The following is a 14,832-nucleotide window of genomic DNA, read 5'->3' as shown; positions in this document are numbered from 1 at the left end:
GTTGCTAAAAGGATGCACGTGCAGCTTACATGTTTAAAATCCTACATTCTACCTCACAAGCACGATAAGTTGCTTATTAGGGAATGAGAATGTACTAATTTACCTGGTCAGATGTCAGTTTTCATGCTTATTTGGGCTGGGTTGAAATGCCACCTTATTCTGCCATGGTTTGAAAATAATGTAATAAATATCATTATCACCACTGAGGGAAGCTAAGTCAGGTTCATACTATAGTTAGTCTGTGGTTAGGGTATAGGCTAAAGTGGATCTAATGAGACAGTTTGAAAATTAGCTAACATGCTGTTGCTTTGGCAGGTCAAGAGTGAAGTAAATAAGCAGTACAAACTCCTGGAGCTGGACATTGATGGTGTGTTTAAATCATTGCTGCTGCTGAAGAAGAAGAAATATGCGGCCCTTGTCATAGAGCCCACTGCGGATGGACGCTACGTCACAAAGCAGGAGCTAAAAGGACTGGATATTGTTAGACGAGACTGGTGTGACCTAGCAAAAGAAACTGGAAAGTAAGGAACTGATTTTAAATAATATATTTTGCTTGTGTGCTTTTAAAACACATTTTTCAAATGATGAGTACTAACTTCAGTGTATATATACAATAAGCTGTCATCTCTGAGTCAGAAGGTGTGGTTTAAACTGCAGTCAAGAAACTTGAGCTCCAAGCTGTGTGTGTAATAATGCTGCACCTTTCATGATGTTGTTCTCTGTAGGGCTTGAGTCTTGTTTATTTTCCGTTTCTCTGCAGTTCCTGTCCCCCACCATACCCTACCAGATACTGTCTGAAGAGGATAAAAATACTTGTGTCTTCAATAGTTCAATAGTTTTGTTTAATATCGGAGAAATGTTTCCAAGATACACCCTGAAATTCTTATTCTTTGCAGTAAAAATGTTAGAACCCCAAAGCCCCCTATCCCTCCCATGCTCTAGCAGCAGCAAAATAATGACCGTCCACCACCCTACCCACTTCCTCAAAAAAGTATCAGCACCCTCCACCCAAAAAGCATGCAATAACAAAGCTCCCAAGAAAGACCCATGATCTGCTGTACAACAAAAACTAATAGTTCACCTGATAATTCGACATTCCACAGACTTTCTTCCTTCCCCCCCCCCCACCACCCCAATAAAGGGGAAACAGTGCGTCCCCTTTCGCAGTGAGAGGGGAGATGTAATAAAGCATCTCCCTGAAAGTCTATTGCAGCATCTGTTTTTCTCCCAAGTTCTCTGAATGGGGAATTGACAGCAAACTCTTCCCCACCACCAAAAGAGAGAGAGAGTAAGGGCACGATTGACTGAATACAGAACCCCAACAACTGATCCACTGCTCCTGATGTTCTGTTTTCTCCCACTGCGCTTCAGTTGGTGGCACTGGCATGGAATCAGCCCATCCACAGGGCTGTAAGGGCACGCTCCTCTCCTAGTCCCCTGGGAGTGGGTTTTACCACTGCAATGAGCTGAGGTCTGAGTGTAACTCCAGGTCAGGATCTTCAACAGAACCCTATCCACCCTGAAAAGGAAAAAGAGAGACATCAAAGGTAGAAATTAAGCTGTTGCTGATGAAGGAGGTGCCATTGTAACTCGACCTCCACCTACATAACCTCACAAACATTTATCCCTCTAGCAAAATACTGCCAAGGCCAATTATCTACTTTTTAAATATATTCATTGAGTGGATATGGGCTTCTCAGGCTGAGCTGTCATTTATTGTCCATCCACAGTTACCCTAGAGAATCTGATGCAGAGCTACTTTCTTGTACTGCAGCATTCGTTGAGATGTGGTTATGCCCAAAATGCTTTCAGGGAGAGAATTGTCCTTTCTCGTTGCTGGGGGAAGGTTTCCTCAGTTATGAGTATTATTCCATTATTACTTTGTGAAAAGTTTGTTTTGTTACCTCAGGGTACATGGATTGTTTATTAATCAACACTAGATAAAGAAATATTTCTCTCTGAAATGCTTCGACTCTTTCAAAGAATGTGTTTTAACTTTCATTTACTTTCTTTGTTGAAGCTATGTTATCAGTCAAATACTCTCCGATCAGCCACGTGACACCATTGTAGAGAATATCCAGAAGAGACTAACTGAAATCCAGGAGAGTACTATGAATGGCAGTATTCCTCAGAAATGCTTTGAAATTAACAAGGTAGGTTTCCTCTTAAGCTTTCTGATGAATGAATGTGGCTTGAAAGAGTATTAAACAATTCTGCACGGTTGGGATATTAGGATCCGACCATATGAAAACAACTGAGCTCACGAACGTCAAATGATTCTCTGTTTTTGATTTTAATAGAATATGATATCATGGGAAGGGCCTTTCCTTGTATGTTCTGACTGGAAAGGAACAAACCAACTCGATCTGGGTCCAGTTAGCGCTGTTATATTAGTATTGCTGAACACTTCCTCCCTCTTTTGATGGTAATAAAGCTGCAAGTGCAGTGTAGCAGCTATTTCTTTTAAGTGTTTCTCATCACATAGTTGTTATGTAATCAAAGGTATGGACATGATAGGTGGAGCAAGGTAAAGTGTATCTTGTCCAGTATATTTCAGAGACATCAACTGCTTCTCAGCAGTGTTTCAAAGCTTATCAGGTATTTAAGGATCTTAAATATTTTAGATAGTGACCTCAAAAATAAAATCAGGATGTGTTCATTTAAGTTCACAGTTTGAGTTTAAAAGGGCATGTTTCAATACTGTATGACTACCTTTAAAGGGCATGTTTCAATACTGTATGACTACCTTTCCTTTTCCTTTGCCATCATCCTAGAATGTTGTTCTTATCTGACATATCAGCTCAAAGTTAGCTTGTTCAGACGTAACTTCACCATGTTTCATCAAAGGTTGTCCTTATCAATACTTCTAACAGAGTGATTGGCAGGCATTGAATCAATTGTTTACAACGTGCCAATTATCATAATGTTGATTTTAACAAATGAGTAAATAATTCCTCACTGAATGAAGACTGGACTGTTATTTCATTTTTGAGAGCTTCATAAAATGCTGATGACAATTTTGTATATTATTTAGGCCATCATAGGACCTTTAGTTCTTGTTTGTAGAAATGTTTGTTTTGGCTAACTCTTGCTCTCAAGATAGCATTTTCAGTATAAGTTTGTTTGGAGTAGTCACCATTCAGATGAGGAACACACTCACATTGTAAATTAAGTTCAAGGATGCTTACTTTTGTGGAAAAAGGCACTATTGATAAAATTTTTGAAAATCATAATTATTTTGTCAGCATTTCTATAATGATTTGTCTTGAAATAAAACAACTGAGGGCCTCCGTTGGTCAGGGTTGACAATGGATATTGCATCCGAGCTGTCTAGATACACAAGCCTGGGATATGTAGAGCAAGCTGTTGCCCATGTAGCAAGCTCCCCCTCTCTCTACGCAACTGATGACCCCCAAATAAATGGCAGAAACTAATGCAATTTGGTACCAGAAGCATCGCAAGAGTTGCCAGTCAACGTTGAACTCAATGTAGGAATGCCTTAGAGACTCCAAATCTGGACTTTTCCCTTGGGGTTTACTCCCAAAGCCTTCCCCATGAGTGGAAGGCAGCAGAGGTTTGAGATCAGAGTTTTCCTTCTCCTAGATGAGCTGCTGATGAGCCCTATTCGTCTGAAGCAACTGGTTTTAAGGCTCTGGTAGCCTGCCTGTGCCCCTGCTGTGTCAGTAGAAATGGTTCCGCTGGGCTTGGGAGCTAAGCCACAGGTGGACTTGGTTCTCAGGGGCTTTTTGAGGTACACACCATTGGGAGCATTTAATCAGTAGTGGGAGCTTGTCCCCATTACCACCCTTGGTTATAACAAACTTAAGGAACCAATAAAGCAACTACATACTTCAATATTTGTATAAATCCATATTGTTAAATTTATAACTTGTACTTCAAATTTCAGCTTGGGATTCCAGCTTCAAAGAAATACCTGAATTAAATATCACTGGCTTATGTTGTGAAATTTGTTGCTTTGTGGCAGCAGTACATTGCAATACATAATAAAAAGCTATAAATTACAATACATATATGTAAAAAAACAATTAAGTGAAATAAGCAATGCAAAAAGAGAGCAAAACAAGTAGTGAAGTACGTTTGTATGATTCATGGATTGATTGTCCATTCAGAAATCTGATGGCAGAGAGGAGAAGGCTGTTCCTGAAATGTCGAGTGTGTCTTCAGGCTCCCGTAGCCCCTTGACGGGACCAACCCTGAGTGATGAGGGTCCTTTTTGAGGTATCGCCTTTTGGAGATATCCTCGATGCTGGGGAGGCTAGGGCCCAGGATGGAGCTGGTTGAGTTTATAACTTTCTGCAGCCTTTCCGACCCTTTGCAGTGGCCTCTCCATGCTAAATGGTGGTGCAACGTATTAGAATCCTCTCCAAAAGAAATTTACAAGAGTCTTTGGTGACATACCAGTCTCCTCAAACACCTAATGAAATTTACTGCTGTCATGCCTTCTTTGTAATTGCATCAATATGTCCGGCCCAGGTTAGATCTTTAGAGATGTTACACCCAGAAACTTGGAAACTGCTCACCCTTTCGCTCAATGAGGACTGGTGTGTGTTCTCTTGACTTCCCCTTCGTGAAGTACACAATCAATTCCTTGGTCTTACTGATGTTGAGCACAATGTTGTTATTGTGACACCACTTCATCACCATCTGAAATTCTCCCACAATAGCTGTGTCATTGTCAAACCTGTAGATGTGTTTAAGCTGTACAGTTGTGGATGTAGAGAGAGTAGATCAATGTGGGCATCCGTGAGGTGTGCCAGTATTGATTGTCAGCAAGGAGAAGATATTATTTCTGATCTGCACTGACCGTGGCCTCCTGGTGAGGAAGTCAAGGATCCAGTTCTAGATGGAGGTACAGAGGCCCAGGTTTTGGAGCTTGCTGATTAGAACTGAAGGTATGATGGTGTGGAACACTGAGATGTAATCAATAAACTGCAGACTGACATAGGTATTGCTATTGTCGAGGTGATCCAAGGCCGACGGAACCAGTGGGATTGCATCTGCTGTAGACCTGTTGTAGTGATAGGCAAGTTATGGTAGGTACAGGTCTAGGCCCTTAGGCAGGAGTTGATTTGGGCCATAACCAACCTCTCAAAGCACTCCATCTCAGTAGATGCAAATGGGTGATGGTCATTGAGGCAGCTCACCCTGTTCTTGGGCACTGATATGATTGTTGTCCATTTTGAAGCAGGTGGGAACCTCCAACTGCAGCATTGAGCGTTTGAAGATGTCCTTGAACACTCCTGCCAATTGGTTGGCACAGGTTTTCAATGCCCTACCAGGTACACCATCAGGGTTTGCTGCCTTGAGAGGTCACACCTTTGAGACAGAAAATACAGCTTCACGGATTTACATAAGTATAGTGTCATTCAAAGCCTACGTAAAAAGCATTGTTCATCTGCGAGTGAAACATTACTTCCATTCATGATGTTAGGTTACACTTTGTTGGACATAATGGCCTGCAAACCCTGATAGAGCTGACATGCATCCGATTCTCTTAACCTCAATTGAATTGTTTTTTTGCCCTTAAATGGCCTTCCATAGGTTGTACCTGGACGACTTGTGCAGTTCTGGATAAGCTGTCTTGAATGCCACAGCTCTAGCCTGCAGCAGACTACTTATCTCCTAGGTTATTCACAGCTTTTGGTTTGTATATGTCAATGTGCTCTCGAATGCACACACTCATCCACACAGGTCTTGATGAAGTTGGTGATGACTGTGGTGTATTCATTTAGAGTCAGAGATAAGTACCTGAATATTGTGCAGTCCTCCGACTCAAAGCAGTCCTGTAAGCACTTCTCTACCTCTCTTGACCATGCCACCTTGATCCTCACCACTGGTGCTGCAGTCTGTCATCTCTGCCTATACGCCAGGAGTAGAAGTGCAGCGAGGTGACTGGACTTTCTGAAGTGTGGGCGTGGGATGGCATGGTCGGCATTTCTGATGATATAATAGAGGTCAAGTGGTTGCACAGCTGATAATGTTTATGGTAGTTGTTCAGATACTTCAAGCTAGCCTTGTTGAAATCCCCTGCAATGATAAGAGTGTGCAGTTTCGTGTCTGTTAATCACGGTGCTCAGCTCCAGTGCCTGTCAGATGTTGGCTGCCAAGGTTGTGGTGGAAAACCCCCACAGCAGATAAAATAGACTCGTTTGACTCCTAGATGTTTTAGGTCGGGTGAGCAGGATTTAGACAGAACTGCAATGTCTATGCACCATGATGACTTAATCATAAAGGATACTCATCTCTTCTACCTTTCAAAGGCTGCACTCTCCTGTCTTTGCAGAGAATGGTGAAGCCATTGGGCTGAAGTGCTGCATCTGAAATGCTGGGGGTGAGCTATGTTTCCATGAAGCAAAGTATACAGCAGTCCCTGATATCTACGATCAAACCTTAAAGCTTGTTCCTCTATCCATTACGATCATAACTGATGAGATCGTTGCCATGGCTTCAGCTTCAACCCCTTATTTCTTGATTCTCTTAATGTTCAGAAATCTGTCAATCTCTCAATGAACATGTATGTGACGGAGCTTGAACAACGTGTTGAAGTTGAGAATTCCATAGGTTCCTTGCTTTGGAAATTAAGAAAATTATCTTCATCTCAGTCCTAAATAACCTACCCCTTATTCTCAAGCTATGTCCCCTGTCCCAGGACATCTTGTGAAGAAGTCCTCCTGTATTCAGTAGTTGACAGAGTCATTGATTCAGCCTTGGTAAAAATAAAATATAATCCTTCTAAAGTTCTTCAACAAGTCATCTTTTATTATGAAGTTGGTGAGACTGACTGGAGTGAGAGTTGCTTCTGTGTACCAGTGTCCTAACTTCTCGGTCACCTGATGGATCAATCATTAGGTTCCTGCAGATGTAATGATATCTTTTTATGTGTTTCTAGTTCTCTTGTATGTGTTTTGATATCTTAAAGTATTTCTGGTCAGTCCGTAGCTCTGCTCATGGTGCTTTGTGTCAAGTGAAAACTATTTGTAGTTTGGCTACACCACTAAAGCAATACTAACATTGATTCTGCTGAAAGTCTGCAAATGTACAAGTCTGCAACGGCAATCTATGATTAACAGACTGTGGTTTAAATTATTGAGTTGATGGGGAGAGTTCATCGGAAGATGGGCAACACTTACACAGAGTCTGCAGGGAGGTTAAATATAGTTTGTTTTTAATAAAATAGCTTCAGCTGTGATTTTAGAATAAAAACTTGTGGAACTAGTGTTTTGTAGCTTGCTGACAGCGATTTCACACAGATGTTACTCATCAGGTATCTCATACAGCCTGAACTTAAAAGCAGCGGACAGTACACCCTTGGGAAGAAAGAGCTAATACTTAACTCCCCTACAGTATTTCTTGTCTTCACCTTCATCCTTCTGAATGTACATCATCCATATTTATAAATAAATAAATTGATGTCAGCTGAAGTGCAAAGTAATTTTTGTATGGAAAATTCTGTCCCAACAGCACCGACTGCCATTTAGATCAAGTAGGTAGGCCTGGGCAACTGAAAGCACAGCCATCAACAGACCAAAGGCCATAATTCAGAAGAAAAGTTTGGACTGGTGAGGCATAAATAGGGATGGGTTTGACAGCAATAGAGGAAGTTAATAAAGGCCAGCTCTAATTGTGGACTGGAAAGGTTTGTGAGGTAGTGTAGAGTTGACAGGGAGTTGGGTATCAGTACCCTCTGTATAGAATCTAACTTTACATTTATAGATTATGTTGCTAAGCAACAGAATCTGGATATAGAGGGCACCATGGATAAATCCTTGGGGGTTGATGGTCTATGTGGAGAAGAGTATTTGTTGCTGAAAGACAATGGTAAGAAGATTTGCATCAGTGGAGTACAGAAGGAGTACTGACCTAAATTGAATTCTAATAAGTGATTTTTTTAATTGTCCTACGTATAATCGGCTTCTATCATCGATCATAAACATGAGAGAGATTCTGCAGATGCTCCAAATCCAGAGCAGCACAGTCAAAATGTTGGAGAACTCAGCAAGTCAGGCAGCATCTATGGAAAGGAACAAACAGTTGATGTCTCTTCATAAGGGCCTGTCGCTGATTGTGCATAGGTGAAGCTGAGGGGAAGATTTCCAGAGAGCCAGTTCTAAACCTTGTTTTTAAATTACATAATATTAGAAAAGGTTAGCAATGCCAGTATTCAGTGCCTCACCTGAATAAGAATGTAAGTTTCCTTGAATACTGTTAAGTGTGCAGCTCAATTCAAAGTTAATTAGAAAAGCAGGAAAAGATAAGTTTACTCCATCTGGCATTATCAAAGCACATAAGATGAGAGAATGGGTAACTGAAGTGCAATTTTGGATTTTATATATTTGGCGTGGACATACTACTTTCTCCTTTTCATAAACATTATTATTTGAATCATTTAAAATTGTTATTTTTACTTGTGTTTTCTTTACTACCTTAGGCTTTGACCAAGGATCCCCAGGATTACCCGGATAAAAAAAGCCTGCCTCATGTCCATGTTGCCATGTGGATAAATTCCCAGGGTGGACGCAGAGTTAAAGCTGGGGACACAGTATCTTACATCATTTGTCAAGTAAGAAATGGAGAGACCATCAACCAAGTTATTCTTTACCAATACAGGTTGAAGCCGATGTTAGCCCAGGTGATGAATGCTAACGATGTATTTCCTTAGGACGGCTCAAATCTCAGTGCCAGCCAGCGAGCCTATGCACCTGAGCAACTGCAGAAGCAGGAAAACCTGACCGTTGACACACAATACTACCTCTCCCAGCAAGTGCACCCGGTTGTGGCTCGAATCTGTGAACCCATTGATGGGATAGACTCTACACTGATTGCTACCTTGTTAGGTAAGGTAATGGTCAGATAATAGCTAGTGGCATTGCTTTTCCAATTGTAAGGTACTGTGCCTTGACCATAATCATTTAGTTTTACTCTGATTAGAAACTGGGTCAGTTCTTATTGGAAATGCTAGAAGTTTAACATGGAAATTGTGACATTTAGCTTACAAAAACGCAGAGAAGTTAAGCAAAAATATTGTTTCAGTTTTCATGAAAGAAGAATTTAAAAACTTGTATATGGAGAAGATCATATCTGATTGAATGAGAAGTTAATAGAAAATAGCATAGGTAAAGAAAAAATAAACTTTGAAATTAATGGGATCGAAAGCAATTAAGTCTCCAGGACCTGATGAACTGCATTCTAAGGTCTTAAAAGAAATGGTAATAGAGATGTTTGATCTGAGAGTAATCCCCACAATAGGAATACGTCAAATTCATCCCAGAATTTAAGGGAAGAAGAGGGAAAACAGTTAACTTTTGTATTGGAAGGGAAAATGCACTAACCTGCAATGATAGTAGGATACAGTACTTGGAGAGTTCTTTTTGGACCGTAGAATTGGAATGGGAAATCATGTTCTACAAATTACAAATTTGCTGGAGCATTTTGCAATTGTGACTCTAACAATAACTAAGGGAGAACCAGTTGATGAGGTTTATTTGGAGAGTCTCAGCCTGACGGGCCAACTGTTTGTTTCCCTCCATTGATGCTGTCTAACCTGCTGACTTTCAGTTAAGATGGTGCCGAGCTGCAACGTCTGTTGAGATCATTGCTTAGACTGAGTTGTTTTTAGATTCATAGGGATGGTTTTGAGGGCAGTGCAGGGAGTTGGGGGTAGAGGCTAGGGTTTTGGGATGAGGATGAGGGGAATTAGAGGTCGAGGGAGTAAATGAAGAGTCAGAGGGAAGTTGTCAGAGCGCTCTGCGGCAGGCCGGTCATCCATGTTGATAGGTCCCCCTAGGTCAGTGAGTCCTGAGCCCGGATGTCCTAGTGAGCAGGAGGTGTGAGGGTTGGTAGACACCAACATTCCCATCCTCCACTGCAGGAGTCAGCGACTTTTGGGTTAGAGGTCTATGCGAATCCGATCTAAAGGCCTGGAGTTCAAAGTCCATGATGGCGATCCTGAGATTGATACTGGAGGGAGAAGAGACCAAAGTCAGAAATCTAGAATTTGAGGCCTGAGCATTGAAGACCAAACTTGACAACTATGGAATCCCCTGGGTCCCCTGATGCCTGAGAGTCAGAGCCAGGGACTCCAGAGGCTGGAGGTCTGTCTATGTGAGTGAGTGGGTGTTTGGGAGGAAGCAAAGGGGCTGCTTTTGTTTTGTTGCTTTTGTTGTTCCCATGAACATTTTGGGCATGTTATATTGGTGTAGTGTGTGTGGTGACTGCTGTGGGCTGTTCCTGGCATATCATTAAGTTGTATGAGTTATTGATGCAAACGTTGCATTTATATGTTTCATTGTACGTGTGATAAATTAATCTGAGTATCGGACACGCGTGACATCTTATCTGCAATAATATGTTCAGTTCTGGTGTCACTGCTTGGAAGGAGACACATAAGGCAGTGAGTATTTTAATGACACAGAAGACTGAGATGTTGGGGATGATATTGTATCAAGAGGAGAAGTTAATCTGACTGGCCCTTTACTCTGGAGCTTTGAAGAGAGAATATGTACGTGAAAATTTTTGATGTGGCTTGATAGAGTAGGTGCATAAGTGACAGGCTGTTCAAGACTCAGATCACTAGTTAAGAAGCAAGGGCTCCAGAACACTACAAGGTAGCCAGGAAGAAACTTGAGAATGGATTGAAGAGAGCTAGGAGACAAAAGAAGGCCTTTGCAAGTAAGTTAAAGGAAAACCTTGAGGTGTTCTGCACATATGGGGAAAAAGCAGGAGGATGATTAAAGTGAGGGTTGGACCAATCAGGGAGAAAAGAGGAAACACGTGCCTAGTGTCGAAGTAGGTAGGAGAGATCCTTAAAGAATATTCAATATTTACCAGTGAGAGGGATCTTGATGATTGTGCAGACAGCGTATAACAGACTGATTTGTACTGTTCCAGTATTCAACATAAGAGGAGCTGCTGGAACTTCTGAAAAACTTGAGGATAGTTGAGCCCCAAGGTTGGATGGGATATATCCCAGGTTACTACGGAAAGCGAGGAGAGAAATCGCTGCAACTTTGTCAATGATCTGTGCATTCTCACTTGACATAGAAATAGTACCAGAAGATTAGAGGGTGGCAAATGTTATTCCTTTGTTCCAGAAAGGTAATAAAGATAATCCTGGGCATTATAGACCAATGAGACTTGCGTCAGTGGAAGGCAAACTATTGGAGAGGATTCTTAGAGACAAAATTTATAGTCATTTGGAGAAGCATTGTCAGATCAGGGATTGTCAGTTTGGCTTTGCAGGGCGGGCCATATCTCACGAGCTTGATTTGAATTATTTGAGGAAGTGATAGAACAAATTGATAAAGGTAGAGCAGTGGATGTGGTATTTTATTCAGATGTTTGACAGGGTTCAAAGTAAATTTATTACCGAAGTACGTATATGTCACTATATACCACCTTGAAATTTATTTTCATGCAGGCATTTACAGGAAAATAAAGAAACAAAATAGAGTTTATTAAAAGCTATAAACTACAAAGCCTGGCAAACAACCAATGTGCAAAAGAAAATAAATCATTCAAATATTTAAAAAGTAAATAATACTGTGAGCATGAGTTCTAGAGAACTTGTAAGTCGTCTAATTGGTTGTGGAGTCAGTTGAGCATTGAGGTGAGTGACATTATCTTTGCTGTTTCAGGAATCTGGTGGTTGTAGAGCAAAAACTGTTCCTGGACCTGGTGGTGTGGGACTTAGGGCACCTATACCTCCTGACCCATGGTCATTGAGAAGTAGTTGCATGGGGGTAGTTGATGATGGATGTTGCTTTCTTCTGCTTATAAATGTGCTCAGAGATGGAGCGGGCTTTGTCTGTGATAGACTGGGCTGTATCCACCAATTTTTGTAGAGTTTTATAATCCTGTGTATTGGTATTTCCATACCAGGCCTGCTCTCTGTTGCTCCCCATGGTCAGCTCATTCAGAAAGCCAGGAGGCATGGTATTCAGGGAAACTTGGCTGCTTGGATTCAGAATTGGCTTGCACGAAGAAGGTGGAGGGTGGTAGTAGATAGAACATGTTCTGCCTGGAGGTCCATGAGTGAAAGTGTTCTGCAGGCCTCTGTTCTGGGACTCTTTGTGATTTTTATAAATGACAAGATTTTTACAAATTTTCATAAATGATGAGAAAATGGGGTGGGGAGTTAGTAAGTTTGTGGATGAACTGCAAGATAGTGGTGTGGATGGTGTAGAAGGGTGGCAATGAGACATTGATGACAACAGAGCTGGGCTGAGAAGTGGCAGATAGAGTTCAATCCGGAAAAATGTCAAGTGATGCACTTTGGAAGGTCAAACCTGAGGGTAGAGTACAGAGTTCATTGCAGGATTCTTAGCAGTGTGAATGAACAGTGGGATTATGGGGTCTCCATCAATAGATCCCTCAGAGTTGTTCCACAAGTTGAAAGGATGTTTAAGAAGGCAAATGGTGTTTTGGCCTTTAGTGGTTGGGCGATTGAGTTCAAGGGCTGCAAGGTGATGTTGCAGCTCTATAAAACGCTGGTTAGACCACACTTGGAGTATTGTGTTCAGTCCAGGTCCCCTCATTGTAGGAAGGGTGTGGAAGTTTTAGTGAGGGTGCAGAGAAGATTTACCAAAATTGCAGGGCATGTCATAAGAGGGAAGGATGAGCAAACTAGGCTTTTCTCTTTGGAGTGAAGGAAGATGAGAAATGACTTGATAGAGCTGTATAAGAGAGAAAGATAGAGTGGATAGCCAGAGACTTTATCCTAGAGCAGAAATGGTTAATACAAGGGGGCATGTGTTAAGGCGATTAGAGAAAATTATAGGGAGGAGAAATCAAAGGTTTTTTTTAAACACGGAAAGTGGTGGGTGTGTGGAACTCACTGCTAGGGGTAGTGGTAGTGGAAGATACATTTGAGGCATTTAAGATGCTCTCTGATAGGCACATTAGATCCTTGATATATACACTTTCCATGGTGCCATCAAAGCTCCACGAGGGATTGGAGGCACTTCCGTGCTGCCTGCTGTCATCTTCAAAGGTTTTGCCGTTACAAATTTTGCAGTGAGGGGCATTCTGAGCAGTAGCTGCGCAGCATGGTTTGAAGTCTCCAATGCACAGGATAGTGGGAGGCTGCAGAGGGCTTTAGATTCAGCCAGTTCCGTCATGGGCACAACCCTTCTTACCATCATTAAAAACCCTCTCACCTGGCTCATCCTCGGCATTGCTACCATCGGGCAGGAGGTACAGGAACCTGAAAACCCACACTCATTGTTTTAGCAACAGCTTCTTCCCTTCTATCATCAAATTTCTGAATGGCCCATAAGCCTATGTACACTAGCTCACTATTTTGCTCACTTTTTACTCATTTTTTAATATATTATTGTAACATTCTGTATTTTATATACTGCACTGTACTGCTGTGGAAAGCAATATATTTCACCACATATGTCAGTGATAAACCTGCTTCTGATTTTGAGATGTCACAATAAGTGCCTGTGACCCTTGTGAATAGAATTATAGAATAGAAAAATTATTGTTGCAAAATGCATTGCCTCAGCTTTGATTTTTCAATGGGGAAGATTTAATAGTTCAATGGACAGCAAATTACTCATTGCATTGAGACAATGCACTGACCTCCATATACAGCTTGGGTTTGCGCCATAGTAACATAGCGGTCATTAGCAAAGCTATTGCATCTCTGGGCGTTGGAGTTCAGAGTTCAATTGCAATGCCATCTGTGCAGTTTGTACGTCCTCACCATGAATGTGTGGTTTTCCTCTGGGTGCTCCGATCCTCAGTCCAAACACCTACCAGTTGGTAGGCTAATTGGTCATTGTACATTGTTCTGTGATTAGGCTATGGTTAAATATGTTTATTGCCAGGCAATAGGGCTTGTTGGTCTGGAAGGGCCCATTCTGCGCTATATGTCTGAATTTAATAAAAATAAATTTATCTGAGAATAACATAATTGAATGCCATGCAAGTTGATGACATCATGATGCTGGGAAATTAGTAACTATGATAAAATATTTCATGGGTGGAATTGCCTGATGCAATTTAGGGATGGGTAGCTCTTCCACCAGGAGCCAGAGCCAATGTGTTAAGTGTTGGCAAAATGGACTTTGTTCTTACTTTGCATGTGCTAAACAGGCACCATACAGTATATTCAACGTCAGTGTCAAAAATGGTTTACAGGATGCCAGGCAAATGGGTACTCCTGAGCCTTGTGTATATTGCCACAAGTTCTTATTGAAACCTATTGAGTTCATGGGATCATTGTTTCATTGCCTTATGAGGAGAGGAAAAGCAGAGTGGGCTAATACCGTACAGAACTTTGAAGAGTGAGAAGCGATCTCATTGAAGTGTATAAAATCCTTATGGGACATGACAGGTTATAATATGGGTGATGTTTTCCCTATGTAATGTTCCAGGCACAAAGTTCAGAGTATCAAAGACTGCTCATGTCTGCAGTGGAAAGGAAATGAATCTTTGCACATGTCTACCCCAATGGAGAACTCCTCCAGGTAGACTTTAGTGTGAAACTAAACATGTAGTTAACTGACTAAAAGGAATGATCTCATTCACTGAAGATACTCAAGACAGAAATGGTTAGATTTTAAAATTTGAAGGAAATAAAGATGCATAGTATGAGGATAAGGAGGTGGTGCTGAGATTAAAGAAAATCAGCTAGTTCTGTGCCAAGTCTGTGTGGAGCAGTTTTTTCAATACCATGCTCTGTTCTTTATTGGTAGCCCTGCAGGTTATTTTCTCTCAGCTGCTTGTTCAATTCCCTTTTGAAAGCCTTGATTAACTCTAATTCTAACTCTCTCTGCAGGTAGTAGTTTTCAGATCAAACCACTC

At 41.3% G+C, this 14,832-nt stretch overlaps 1 protein-coding gene across 1 annotated transcript in view; it reads left to right on the top strand.

Annotated features, from left to right (window-relative positions):
- Positions 1-315: 315 nt before the first annotated feature.
- The window catches only part of LOC132388006 (DNA polymerase alpha catalytic subunit-like), a gene marked incomplete at both ends in the record, with an annotated part of 28,159 nt that continues 13,642 nt past the window's right edge, over positions 316-14,832 (top strand). Inside the window, 4 exons of the mRNA XM_059960340.1 lie at positions 316-521; positions 2,021-2,153; positions 8,450-8,581; positions 8,681-8,855. Coding sequence (XP_059816323.1) covers positions 316-521; positions 2,021-2,153; positions 8,450-8,581; positions 8,681-8,855 — 646 coding nt within the window. The remainder of the gene's footprint in view (positions 522-2,020; positions 2,154-8,449; positions 8,582-8,680; positions 8,856-14,832) is intronic.

Source organism: Hypanus sabinus, unplaced genomic scaffold (genome assembly GCF_030144855.1).
Source record: "Hypanus sabinus isolate sHypSab1 unplaced genomic scaffold, sHypSab1.hap1 scaffold_2483, whole genome shotgun sequence".
NCBI classification, from domain to species: domain Eukaryota; kingdom Metazoa; phylum Chordata; class Chondrichthyes; order Myliobatiformes; family Dasyatidae; genus Hypanus; species Hypanus sabinus.
Note: the sequence above shows the minus strand (reverse complement) of the source record. Positions and strands in the feature narration are given on the sequence as shown.